The sequence below is a fragment of the Anabas testudineus genome, chromosome 17, assembly GCF_900324465.2.
Source record: "Anabas testudineus chromosome 17, fAnaTes1.2, whole genome shotgun sequence".
Lineage (NCBI taxonomy): Eukaryota > Metazoa > Chordata > Actinopteri > Anabantiformes > Anabantidae > Anabas > Anabas testudineus.
This window is the reverse complement of record NC_046626.1, coordinates 14382522-14396466: the sequence shown is the minus strand read 5'-3', so window position 1 is coordinate 14396466 and position 13945 is coordinate 14382522. Positions and strand designations below refer to the sequence as shown.

The window sequence follows — 13945 nt, the reverse complement described above, 5'->3', positions numbered from 1 at the left end:
AATTTTAAAATTATACTTTTGCGAAATAATTAATTCGATATATTATAATAACTATCTTTTCCGACTGCTCTGTTTTGAATTAGGGAAGTTATGAGGATTTTAATTGTGGATAAACCCCCTGCCTCCATGTGCTTGACATGCAGCAGGAGGCGCGGGTTCCCCGATCCAACATGGCGGCCGAGTTGACGCATCGCCACCAATGTACAGGAGCGGGTTAGACGGCATCTACGTGTGTAGATCTATGTCTCTCTGCACATCAGGTCCCCTTGAAGGTCTCCTTCACAGTGGGCTCGCAGGCTGACACAGCTGAATTTCCACCGAGCTGTCCGCTGTCCTCGCAGTACGGGAGGAAATAGGAATCAGGGACCTTGCAATGATCTCGCTGGATTTCAATTTCAACATTTTGACTAGGGACCTGTCACATTATCTGGAAAATCAAGTGAAAGTTGGACTGTTCGGTTCTGGAGTGGGTCTGTCTCTGGTTCTGGGCTTTAGCGCAGCGTACACCTGCTACTATTTGATTTCAGTAGCGAAGGTAAGTAACGTTATCCTAAGGTTGTGACCTGAGCGCCTCTTATGAAGGGACTCCTCTGTGCATGCATATTCCATTAAAATTCCTACTGTCACACCAGTGATGATAGCCGACCGGTGCATCTGCAGATGGAGATTTGCATTAGGTTGCATCTGTCCACCGGTGGCTGCACGCCTGCACATGTGGAGTGCATCTCAGGCAGCAAGACATCCATTTTAGTTTGCATATAAACTGGAAATACATGTAATGACCATCCATGTGCAGCATTTATGTAACTAAATAATAGATGTCGGCATGCAGCGCTATACTGGAGCTAATAATGCCGGTAGGTTTTATGTAATGTAAGCTGGTTGCCATCATGTGGGTAGCTGGGAAAGACTCACAGTGTTGATGTGATATGAGAATAAATCACCTGCCGAGCTCCTGATATATGAGTGTAACATTTAAATATTAATAAAATGCTTTTTTTTAAATGACATGAACTAGATTGTTGTTGATCATTTAGGCTAGGCGTTAAAGCAAAACACGCAGCTGAATTACAAGTGCATCTCCATACATTTAAAGGTGGAAGAAGATGTGTTTTAACAGTGAAAGGCTAATGGATGCAGAAGGTTTTTTATCAGTGTGATCAAATGTAATAAAAAGCCTAAGCTGCAGTTCTCAGTAAGCTGTTCCAGTAACAACCCTGCTTTATATGGCATAATTACATGTTAATTATCTCATTGTCAGAGTTATAAAATCTGCATCAGAAATGTTTTATGTTAGGGTTATGTAGACAATGCAATATTATTATTAAGGGTCAAAAAGAGTTCACTTCGCCTTTGACAAACTTCATTCACCTGATTTCGCAGAAGCCACAGCTCATCTCCGGAGGTAAGAAGTTCTACCAGTTTCTTAGGGAGCAATGCCCAGTCGTCTCAGAGACCTACTACCCAACCTTTTGGTGCTGGGAGAGCCGCATCCAGACTCTGCTCAGACCCTTTGTAACAGCCAAACCTGGGGTAGTTTACAGAAAGTAAGTTCTCATTGTAATACTTTTAAAGTCCCACATTAAAAACTGGATTTCTACTTGCAGGCAGACATGTTGTACCTGGTTCAAATGTGCATTTAAACTCAGAAAACAGAGAGTCTACACAAGAGGGAAGTGTGAGTTATACAAACTAGAAACTTCACCTTTGGCACAGAGCAGTAAATGCGCTTTTATTGTGAGATCTCTGTCGTTCAGTCAGAATGTTTCCGCGTCCCCTTTGCACAGCTTTATTGAGAAATGTCTAAACTGGCGTGGTCACTGAGAAACTGTCACTGTCTGTTTCTTGATTTCTTTCTTTTCAGTTTTACAACTGGAAACAAATCCCAGTCTTGTTCTTAGCAAAGACTCAAAAGCTCTGAAGAGAAAGGAATCTTTTGTGCCACGATGCGGGCCTGGGCCGACTGGCCTGCTGTTTGATAATGTACATTCTGTTGAAGATTAATTGGTACTGCATTCCTAGCCCCCTGCCTATAAAGGAGATTAAAATGAATTAAGAGGTGCTTATCTCTAATTACTACTATTTATTATTTATTACATTTTGCATTGTTCATCATTAACAACTGAACCTTAAGAACCACCTTAACATAAAAATAAACATGTATTAATTTAAAATCATTTAAAAAATAATTAATATTGGTCACAGGTGGAAGAAATATCTTCTGGATCTATAAAATAGCATTTTTGTGTTTGGCTTTTTTTAACACAATAATTTATCAAGGCTGTCCATTATTGCTAATATTTGTTTATTTATTTCCTTTCTTCAGTTCATTTAGTCCCATTGTTTGTCTGTCCCAAGAACATTCATGGTGCCTATGCCCTTGACTGTTGGCAGTCCCCTTAGTCAAGAAGATACATATTCCCATAATGCACAGCAGCTATTTCCATCCTAGACCAAGTCACCGTTATCAAACGTGTTAAGACTGATGGCCACATTTATTATCCCACTCCCTCTGGGGAACACAGGAGGACGTCCCCTTCGTAGTGACGTTTCTCAGGGTTGACCCAAGGACAGACACAGTGACAATTGTCCTGGTTGTAGTGGGTGAAATTTCACTCATCTTGTTGTCCGAGCGGAGAATCGGCAGCACCCTCCCACTTTGTGCGCTGGTCACTCTGGATTGGCCCCTTCCTGGCTGTAAAGTCTATCCTCAGGTGCATATTTCATGGTGGTTCTGTAATTTCATGCTGATGCCTTTACCACTGGCTGCTGTGCAATGCAGGATTTGAAATCCACTAGCACTAGGAATGAATGACCTCATCTGCCAGGCTGGGATTGTATAGCCCAGAAAGAGATTGACCAGAAGAACTCACTGGTCCTACGTCTTTTAACTTGCTGTGTGTTAAAAAACAAAATTAAAAAGATGACCGCGGGGGAAATAAGGCACCTGTCAGTGCAGGTTCGACTCATTTTTCAGTTTTCCCTGTGTGTGTGTGTGTGTGTGTGTGTGCTAAGGATACAACACACTCTTCTTCGAACAGAACAGAACTTGTTCGTTAATTGTGTAAATAATGGAACTAGAGTATGTTAACAAGTCAAGTTAAATAACTGACCATTCAATGATCATGTATTATTATATCAGAATTGAACTACCTGTATCTGTGCACGTGACTGATTGTCACAAATGAATACACAGATAAAGAATAATGTTCAGAAAGGTGCTGAGTTGTGTTTCCCCCCTCGTCTCTGCAGTGAGCTTATTAAGGCAGCAGATGGAGGACAGATCTCTTTGGATTGGTTTGACAACGACGACAGCCTCTCTTATCCCGACCAGGCCACCAGGCCCACAGTCCTCCTCCTTCCTGGTCTGACCGGCACTAGCCGAGAGTCCTACATCCTGCACATGGTCCAGCAGAGCCGGGATCTGGGCTATAGGTGGGTGGTCTTGGCTGGATACTCTGGCTGAGGTCCAGCGCTGAGCTGAACATTCAGAGTTACAAAAGCGACACTGTCGGTGCCTTGTTCTAATTTGTTATTTATCTGAAACACTGATTTTTCACCCAGTCAAAGTGAGAACACATCATCAGTCGTAACAACACTGAATATAACTTAAACCTGGCATCCAGCTAACTTTTATATAAGGAGGTCATGAGTGACGGGGGCCTGAGGTTATTTCAGGTGAAGTGCACAAATGAAGTGGGCAGCTAAGCTCTGTTTCAAGAGCTGCTTTTGTAAATAGCCAAGCGAAGCAGTTTTTCTTCCTTCTCTCTCTCTCTCTCTCTGTCTGTCTCTTTCTCTCTCTCTCTCTCCAGTAGGACCTTTCCGTGTTCTCCGCACTCATTCTTTCACTCAGATTTGGGAAGGCACGGGAAGAGAGCCGGCAAACTCAGCATCTTCCATCCCTCTCCCCATCTGTGTAGCTTAATGAATTACAGCTTATCCTGGTACAAGCTTTGCAGCTTAGCCCACACCAGCTTCCACACTGTCTGTGCTGCAGTGTGCGTTTAAGCACACCACCACCACCACCACCACCACCTCCCTCCTACTCTTACCCAACATTCTATCTGACCCCGCCTAGCTGCTGAGTTACACCGATATACGCAGCGGGTCTGACTCCAGGAGATAATAGATGACTGGAGAGAGATGTGGGGCAAGGAGGGTTACTGATGCCTGTGCTCCACAGTACAAACAAAATGTTCTTCACACAGCTGTGCCACTCTGCACATCTCATCATATTCCCTCTTAAGTAAGAAATATTTTTTTTAAATGCATCTGGGCCACGGTGTTCATCTGAAAATGGAATTTAGTAATTAGCACTAACAAGAAAAAACAAGCATATGCAGGAGTTTATTTCCTGTCCAGATGCTTTGAATCAGAATTAGAAATGACAAACTAACCCTCTTCACCCGTTACTCGTCAAATTATTGCTAATTTTCTAATAAACAAAACTATTTAGGAGTGATTCAGGAGGCTTTAACACTGTGTGCCTTGTGTATTTCAGATGTGTGGTATTCAACAACAGGGGGGTTTCTGGTGAAACACTACTGGTAAGATTCTAACACCTGTCATCATGTCATTCTTTGTAATTTCATTATTTCACATCCCTTTTTATATATATATTTTTATAGAAGAGAGAGAGGTATGTACAGGATGTGAGGGATTCTTAAGAACATGGAGATTTAAATACAGCAGTTTCCCAATAGAGTTGTGCTTTTCTTTGCTTCAGCCAATGCAGAGCATGTCAGCCACACACGTGTCACAGAGAGCCCACAGGGAGCCTGGACAGACGCTGCACAGACAATATTGTTACACAGCAGGGATTAAGTTGCAGACAGACGCTGTATTTTAATGCCGATCCACAGAAATATGACCTTGCAGAGCACGTGCTGTACTGACACCTGGCTTAATCTGTCCTCTTAGACCCGAGTATATTTAGCCAACAGAATGGGCACGAGCTCTCCTAGCACTTAGCGTGGGCCCTGTGTGTTTTATACCTCCCTCCTCTGTCTTCATGCCTCTGCGTCAGAACAGAGGCACGTTCTTTGTGGACGACTGTGTCACCCTGATCTAATCACACCATCACAGAGATCTCATCCAAATCACAAACGGTATTTCATTACAGGCAGGGATTGCCCACAATCAGGCTAATGTTCCTTTTAGTGGGTGTACATCTGAATCAATGGCTGATCTATGTCCTGCTGCTGTCTTTGTCTGAAGCATAGGGTCCAGTGTCTCTTGGTTTAGCCTAAGTTGCGTAAATTGTCTCCCTCATGTGGTAATTGTACTATATTCTATGCAAACGGTTTTACATTTGAATGCTCCTGTGAGTATTGTTATGTGTCTGCGTCCAGTTGGTGTGAATATCCTCTATTTAATATATCCTCTATTTAAATTAAACTGATTTAGTGCCTCAAAAACTGTCTTCAGTGCTAGTGCCCTATTTCTTAAAATCACAGAAAGGCTCATTACATTATACTTTTCTTTGACTGACTTTTGCAGAGCCGAGGTTTAAGTCGGCTCAAATATTTGCTTAACTTTTGGTATAATCATTTAGTTTTAAATATGTTTACTTTATACGATGAATTCACTCTGTAGGTTTTATTCTTTTACTGTCCAAACCTGTACAGGCCTTTTAGAGGAAAAAGTAACAATAAGAGGAATTTACTTTGCCTGCTTGAATCTTAATGAAGGACCTTGAAGCACTTAAGAGTCAATAGCATCCTGAGAAATTGCACTTGTTAAATAGACTCCGCCAAGTTAGAGCTGGGTTGTTTTATAGTGTTAAGTAACCTGCTCTGCCTGACAAACAGTCCCAAGTAGAGAAAAAAAAAGATATTTTAGCTGCAACTAACATTTTCAGCAATAAAAAAGTGTAAGGTGATGTCTTCATGTCTTCTTTATGCCTTACTAACACTCTAGCTGCACAAGATTACATTACTTTATGCATAGACATGCATGCATATATGCTATACATCAGCCTATGAGTTTTGGGCTCAGCTCATTTCCACATGACTACACTCCCCAAATGGCACTTAAATGCACAATCCCTGGTCAGTTCCTTAGTCATTAGGCCACTGGAGCTGCTGTTCCAGTTAGGAACCACACAAGGCAGTGTTCACTCTAATCCTGGGGTTCATCAGGTTCATTTTCTGTAGACAGGCATGGTGGCTTTTGTGTGAAATGAAATCAGGTAGTCATGAAAAGTTTGTGCATGATTTTGTCGATGGCACCTTACGATGTTTAGCACCAGCAAATAACAAAAACCTGTCTTCCTTAAAGATGGAAAATGCCATGAGCTGAGTGGATCTATAGGTCCACTTCCTCCGCTGCTTTCTCTACCGGTAAATAACGTAGGTCCTGATATAGCCTAGAGAGACCATCTCTGTTACATAATGATCTGTAAGCACGTTAGTGTGTCCATATGTGCATGTCTGCCTTTAGCTACTCTATATGCCCAGTCTGTGCGCCTCACACCTGCCCTGTGTTGTAGCACTTCATTTAAAAATGTTGATGATACTAGTTTTAGCTAAGTTTGGTATGTACATTATATGGCTTATATTGTTTCTGGCAAGAGGAACTTTGAGGAGCAATTGTATTGTTTTCTTATCCTATCCAGACACCGAGGACCTACTGTGCAGCCAATACAGAAGATCTGGAGGCTGTTATTGAGCATATACAGAGGGTTTATGAAGCTGCTCCAATGATGGCTGCTGGAGTATCCATGGGCGGGTAATGAAGCCACTCACTGCCAGCTCACTGGATGCTTCAGTACTAAAAGACACTGTTAATAGATCTCAAAATGTGACTTAAAGCTGTACGGGAAAGCACCACACATGCTGTAAATCACCTAATGCAACAGACTAACCGTATTTCCATCTAAAATACATTAAAAAGAAAAAAAATCCAGTACTCGTTGTATTTACTCCTCTGAATATATGTATATTACTTTCTTCTTGTTCAGGATGATGCTGGCTAACTACTTGGGACACAAGGGTCGGGAAACGTGCCTGAGGGGGGTTGTAGTCTTCTCAGCAGGCTGGGATGTGTTTGAGTGCACCGCCTCTCTAGAAAAACCTCTGGACCGTTTTCTCTTCAACTCCTACCTCACCAGCTGCCTACAAGCCTCCGTGCACAGGTCACATTTCATTTATATATGCTGATTTGAGTTCTACTCAAAAATACTTGCCTGTTGCTGTGTTTTTTATTAGTCAGTAAGGATTTCGTTAGTTTAATTTGTTTCTTCAATATGTGGCTTTAGACACATCAGCATTTTTACAATTCACCTGACAGCCTCGTGCTTTATTTTAATCTCTCCTCCAGACATAGACCAGTTCTTGAAAAGTGTTACGACATCGATCATGTCATGAAGGTAGGGATTGTTTAGAGTGACATTTACCTGTAAATGCAGTGTAAATTAAATTATATGAGACGGCCACAAGTTCATTATATTACTCTGTCCATACAGGCAAGAACCATCCGAGAGTTTGACGAAAGGTTCACCTCCATAATGTTCGGTTACCCGACTAATGATGACTACTACCGTGATGCCAGTCCTGTCCACAAGTTGAAATCTGTGCAGGTGCCAATGCTGTGTCTGAACGCTGCTGACGACGTCTTCTCCCCGTCTCATGGTGCGTGCTGGCAACCTCTACAGAGTTTCATGGCAGTCTGACTTAATATTTAAAAACTTAATGGGAAAAACGTTTCATTTTGTAGAATTCATTTTGAAGTCTGATAATCTTGACCAGCAGAAAACAGAAGCTGATTGTTTTGTTTCCTTTACAGCCATTCCAGTGGAGGCAGTGAAGCAGAATCCCAACTTGGCCATGCTCATTACCTGTCATGGCGGGCATATTGGTTTCCTAGAGGGCCTTTGGCCTCGACAGAGCACCTATATGGACAGAGTTTTCAAGCAGTTTGCTAAGGCGGTCATTGAACAAGGCAGCCGACTCAAAGACCTCTCCTGATAAGAGAACTTAACAAAGCGTTCATTCCATCCAGCCTCCTATATTCCTCCCTTCTCTTTCATCCTTACCATTCATCGCTCCTCAGTGCATTCCAACCATGAGGTATCCAACTGTCCCTACCTAGTCCTACTCTACCTTCTTCCTTCCATTGCCTTTTTTCTATTTTTGCCAACCTTGTTCCCTCTTCTTGCCACAAGCGAAAAAAAACTAAACAAAACAAAATGTTGTTTTTCATTTGAAGGGCACATCATATTAAATGCAGTGTTTGTGTTGCATTCAGCATTCCTTTACTTGTTTCTTACAGTTAACGAATCATTTAATGTAATCATGCTCTCAATGGGATGCTTATTGAAAAAAAAGACAAGCTGCTGTTAAATGTTAATGTCACTGTTAAAAACCTAAATCTGAATCCATATTGTTTAGTTGCATTAGCTATCTAAAAAAAATAAAAAATCAGCAATTACAGTGTGCAGTCATTTTAGTACTTAAATCGTTAGAATTGTAGCCCTCAGGGATTCTCTTTATTTGCTCATGCTTCCTGTGTTATTAGTTTTTTGCCATTTAGTTTGGGTTTCAAATGTAGTTTTTATTTACTAGTTGACACATGAATATTAAGTAATAGCTTGACATTATTGGAAATTTCCCCATTCTCGCGTAGCATTAGATGACAAGATTGAAACCCTTTCATGCCTATGATAAATCATATAGCTCAGTATGACGACTAAAAGTGGGATTAATGGCTGGTTTGGATCTTTCGTAAATTAACCACCTGTTTCATGGCATCAATCTTCTCATCTAACTACACATGCATACTGCAAAGGTATGTGGCCCCCTAAGTGTCCGACTATTCATTTCTTTAACCTAACGCATGCACTTTTATTTTCACACATTCTTCTTTTTTGCACACCGAACAGTTACTACAAATGTATAATATGCAGAATAGTTCATTATTGACGAAGAATGTGAAATTGCACTATTTTAGTTGAAACTACCATGCCTCTAATTCTGTGATGCAAGGCACTTAAATTTCATTTGATATATGAAAGTGTATCCTCAAGACTGAACAAAGCAGCGTATGAATTACATGAAGGTTTCTTGAATTTCTTAGTGCTCTAAGTAAGTGCAAGGACGCTAGATACAGCGAATGAAATAATGCACATAGGAAGACCAAGGCAGTGTATATTTTGGCTGAAGTGGTGGATGTTGCTTGATAAGGTGCATAGTGTTGTTAATGGAGCCTGAATGTCGATCTTTGTTTTGTTTCGCCAACAATGATCAAGGGGCTGGCTACCGTGTATGAGTTGGCATCAATGAAACTAGCAGATCTGACTGGTGGCAAGGCTTTCAGTAATGCACTACAAGAGGGATTTTGACTTCCTGTTCCTGTGGAATTTTGGTATCTGTTTGTTCAGCCAAGTGTCCATTGAGTAGCATGTGTCTCATCGGCGCCATCATGTCCTCAACTTTAACATACTTTGTAATCCGTAGCACAAAGGACATGTTTGTTTTCTCATAGGATGCTGCATATAATTTTGTACAGGGCAGAGAATAAAAATAATCCTTCATCATGTGCAGCAATAAGATTTTAAAGTAACAAAGTGTCTATAGTATAAGTACTAGTATATGCACATTGTCAACATGCGTGTAATATGCTGTATTTAATAAATTATTAAACAGCAGGTCTCCAGTGCTTCTGCTTGTATTACAATTTCTCACCAGAGTAAGCTGGATTGCTTAATTGACCATGTACTTCAAGGTCAGATGCTCTACAGTCACAGAGCATACCCTGAAAGCAACGCATTTCACAGTTGGAGACACTGGAGCTGGCTTGCTGCACAACCAGTCATCTCAGGGTCACGCTCCCTCTCTTCTCACACCACAGTATTGGGTTTTGGTGCCTGGAATTGACTCGCTTTGTGTTCATGGGTTGAGCTGCTGATAGGATATGCACTGCTGCAAAAGTGAATGTGATCCACCACAGGACACCTGTAATCCCCCAGCACTCCCCATCAATAAGTCCAAAGAGATGAGCTTTGGTTTTAGCTAGGTGGTTTATGGAAGCCTGAGAGTAATTAGAGTATATTGCAAAGAGGGATGAGGGAGTTAGTCTTGGTTATATTCATAAAAAAAAAAAAAAAAGTTTTATTGCAGAATAATTTTAATTATATATATTATCTATACCTATTTAAGAATATGTACAACATATAGCTTTATATTATTATAGTTTTATTTATAGCTATATATTAATACCCACCACTGCTTTCTATGTTATGATGAAAAAAAGTAATCAGATTAGTTTTCATTCATGTCAGTGTTTGAAATAGTTTAATATTTACTGCATTACCCGAGGATTCAATTACTAAAAGAAATCTGTCAAAGGGAATTATCAAGTGGCAATGTCTTGGTTTCCTTCAAAACATTTGCTGGACTAGGTAAAAGCACAGGCAATGAAATAAAAATGAAAATAGTAAAACATATATCACAAATAAAATGACTTAATAATTAAAAGTAATAAATACTTATCTGTAACAACAGTCCACCTGGTTTATAAATAAGTCACTTTAGGATATCTAAAATTGTTAGACACAAGTCTCTTTTGGGCTTTGTACACTTTCCTTTATGATTTTCTCAAAATGAGGTGTAAGAATTGCCATTGAGGCCACTTCGTCCTCCTTTTCTTATCATATCCTTTCTGCAGCTAGCTGAAAAAAGCTGTGCGTTATATCACACGGGGGTTGTAGGTTGATGGAAAATGTGCTCTAATATTACCTCACATGAGCTGAAATAATCTTGTCCCTAGACCAACAATGCCCCTGTGCCCCTACAGAGAAGCTAAGGAGGATCCAAGCATTCAATAGGATGAAGCACTTTCAAAGAAATGGAAAACTCAAAACAATCTTTTTCCGTAATATCTGAAATATAATAATGTCAACAAGAAGTTAAAACAACTCTCTATGTGTTATAATCATCTGTATGCACAGCTTGAGTTTATAACAGAATGCAATATGTTATAAAATATTGGTGCTACTTCTATATTGTATATTTTACAGAATTTCGGGTAAAAACCACAGAAAAAATAATCAAACCTTAAAAAATGACACGCAAAAGAATTTAGAAGTCATTTTATTACATTCATAAATCTTCAATAACAATATCATGGCTCTAATGTCATATGTTCACAGCCCACAACGACAATGGTAAACATGAGGTAGATCACCCAGGCACCAAGGCTACCACTGGGCTGCACATGGTTACCAAACACATTTCAGTGAAGATTGTGAAAGCAAGTTGCATATTAAGTGTTAAATTATTGAAATTAATGACACACTCTATGGACCTGTGGAGTTTGAGGATCACTAGTCTGCACTCACCCTGGGAGTTCGGGGAATTTTAAATGATTTGTTTTAGTTATATGGAAATATAACTATATATATATATATATATATATATATATATATATATATATATATATATATATATATATACATATATATTGCTGGCAACTTGTATAGTGCAAGTTCACATTTCCTACTTCCCACTGACATTCAATAAATCTAAAAATCATTTTTTTGGGTCTTGTGCAAAGCCTTCATGGATGGTTCTGAAGAATACACACTGCTTTGGTTGAAGCAAGCTCAGGATGCAGTCAAATAATACACTTCAATATGATTATCAGTCCAAATGATCATCAAATAAATAAGAATCCCTCGTGGACCCGACTTTCATTTTCAATAAAAATCCAATACAAGAACGGGAGGGGGGTACAGACATATGGTTAAGGACACATCTAGGTAGATTCTTCTTGCCTTTGCAACGTGACAAAAAATGCAGAAAAAACATTAGGACCCAAATATACTGGACTAAAAAACAGCAGTAACCCTCAGCGGTTAATGGGACAATATAATATATTAATAATGTAAACATAGCTTTAAACAGTACAGTAGTCCAAAATCCAATTATTTAGTTTGACTTCACTCAGACAAACAACATTCTTCGCCTCACAGTTAAATTGTTTCTTCATTCTTGTTGGTCCAAAAAACGAGTGGCTTGAGTGGAGACTGTATAAAACCTCCCTCTAAGAAATATTCTATGAACAACCCTGTGAAGAAACATATAAAAACATTCTGCGTTCAAGTATGTGAATTGAGCTTACCAGCTGCTTTCGACCTTTTTCATTTGATGATGGGAAACTGTTTAATAATGGCAGATGCTGACGATAAGGTGTGGATGGCACACATGCGGAAATGTATAAGTCACAGAACATACAACAGGAAGTGAAAATCCCAGACACGTTCAGCAGCAAGATGTTTGGCAGTGAAAAGGTTTGCTTGTTACTTTATATTGCATTTACTGACTTAATGTGTTTATGCTTAGAATACACATTTAAGTCTGTAAATGTCTTAATGCAACACACAACATGTAATTTAGAAGATACTTACATATTGGCATTACACACTAAGAGATGAATTGTAAAAAGAAAACCCTGTGGTGAGTCATCAGAGTCAGTTTCTTTGTTTCTTTGATGTATATTCACGTGATAATGTACTTACACTAATACACTGTTGAAAGGACGAACTTGTACTTTTCTTTAGTTATGAATAATAGTTCACATGAAATTCATTTCGAAACTGCTGCCACGTTTGGTCTACCACAGCTTCTTGTCAGAAAGATTATCGATGCCACATAAATATTTCAGAGGCACAAGAGAAAAGGTTTTGTATTTTAAACATTGTAGCTCAAAGAGTCTCTTATTGTTTAAATCCCACTGGTGTACGTACAGTAGTATTTGACCTTCTTGATCCTAGAAATCCAATGCAGGCCCACCTCTATGTTCATATCCTTTAATACAGCTGAACTCTTACAGTTCGTGACCTTTATGGAGTTTGAGAAGCAGTGTGGGCGAGAAGGGACGAGGTGAGCGAAGAGAAGGTGCAGCTGAGAATGTCTTTGGTGCCAAGATAAGTTAATTTCAAAAGTACATGTTAATTAGGGAGAAAAGCTTTACCTTCAAGCAACCTCCCTTAAAACCCTGAGATAAACACGTACTGCTCCATGTACACATACAATCTTCATATAGTGACATTAATGGTCACCAAGTGTCCAACAAAACAAATAAACATCAGTTTCAGCTGTGTTTTTCTTTTAACCCAGCGAAGTGTTTTTCAGTAGAACACGAGTGGAGACAAACCCAGCAAAGAATAAGTGGAAAAACATGCAGTGACCCTCTTCAGAGCCAGGCATAGTGCACTGTAGCAGCAAAGATGAAGAAAAGCCGCCTAAAGGTGGTCAAGCGTGGCCGCTTCTGGTCTTCTCCTCTGGGTCCTCTGACCCAGCGACTTGGCAAAAATTGGGATCACTGGCTGGTTTAGAATCAAATCTACCCTTTATTTTCTGACTGTGCTTCTGCTCGCAGTGGGCTGCAGCAGTTACAGGCTCAAACGTGGCGACCAGTTAAAAAGTAGAGGGGCCGATCCTCACTGCAGTTAGCAGTCTGAAACTCGTCCCGCAGCCGAAACTGCCACTGGTCCTCCAGCTCCAGCCGCACGATGGTCTGACGGAGGGAGCTCCGGTCCTGGCAGATCACACAGAGGGTGGCACCTGTGGACGTAATCAGAGTTGAAACTTGAATAGTAGATCAGACAGTATAGATTGAAATTGTTAAACTCCTCAAAATTGCATATGTACCACACTAGTGTAATAGAATAACTTCAGCTTTGTTCCGTAACAACAGAAACTGATGTGATGATTCACCTTTGAGGAAGCGAAACTTCTTAAGGAGTCCAGAGACGACGAAGGAGTCACAGAGGTACAGCAGCAAGCCACTGAACACCAGGCCCTGATAGTTCAGGTTGGTGGAGTGTGGACGTGAGTTGATGTAGCACACAGAAATCTGTGATGAGACAAGAATTTTACTAAACCAAACTAAACCAAAAATGCTTATCTTGTAGAATTAACGGAAAAATCCCCATGAAACTTTA

At 40.1% G+C, this 13945-nt stretch overlaps 2 protein-coding genes across 7 annotated transcripts in view; one reads left to right on the top strand and one right to left on the bottom strand.

The window, feature by feature from the left end:
• Positions 1-283: 283 nt before the first annotated feature.
• On the top strand, positions 284-9604 carry abhd3 (abhydrolase domain containing 3, phospholipase). The gene is made up of 9 exons (XM_026374001.1): positions 284-535; positions 1384-1547; positions 3253-3435; positions 4502-4547; positions 6617-6729; positions 6962-7135; positions 7321-7369; positions 7466-7631; positions 7786-9604. The coding sequence occupies exons 1-9, from the start codon at positions 374-376 to the stop codon at positions 7965-7967; spliced, it is 1239 nt and encodes a 412-aa protein (XP_026229786.1). The 5' UTR covers positions 284-373; the 3' UTR covers positions 7968-9604.
• A 1864-nt stretch (positions 9605-11468) lies between these two features.
• The window catches only part of greb1l (GREB1 like retinoic acid receptor coactivator), a 34595-nt gene continuing 32118 nt past the window's right edge, over positions 11469-13945 (bottom strand). For all 6 annotated transcript variants that reach the window (XM_026373921.1, XM_026373926.1, XM_026373923.1 and 3 more), the window contains exons 33-34: positions 13719-13857; positions 11469-13565 (exon numbers count right to left, since the gene is read on the bottom strand). In XM_026373921.1, the coding sequence (XP_026229706.1) occupies positions 13402-13565; positions 13719-13857 (303 nt within the window). In that variant the 3' untranslated portion in view covers positions 11469-13401. The remainder of the gene's footprint in view (positions 13566-13718; positions 13858-13945) is intronic.

What these genes read in the sequence shown, in the direction of transcription:
- abhd3 (XM_026374001.1), top strand. Translation starts at nt 374, where the DNA reads ATGATCTCGCTGGATTTCAATTTCAACATTTTGACTAGGGACCTGTCA. An exon ending in CCTGGGGTAGTTTACAGAAA is followed by an intron (nt 1,548 to 3,252) that starts GTAAGTTCTCAT and finishes TCGTCTCTGCAG; the next exon opens with TGAGCTTATTAAGGCAGCAG. An exon ending in CTACAAGCCTCCGTGCACAG is followed by an intron (nt 7,136 to 7,320) that starts GTCACATTTCAT and finishes TCTCTCCTCCAG; the next exon opens with ACATAGACCAGTTCTTGAAA.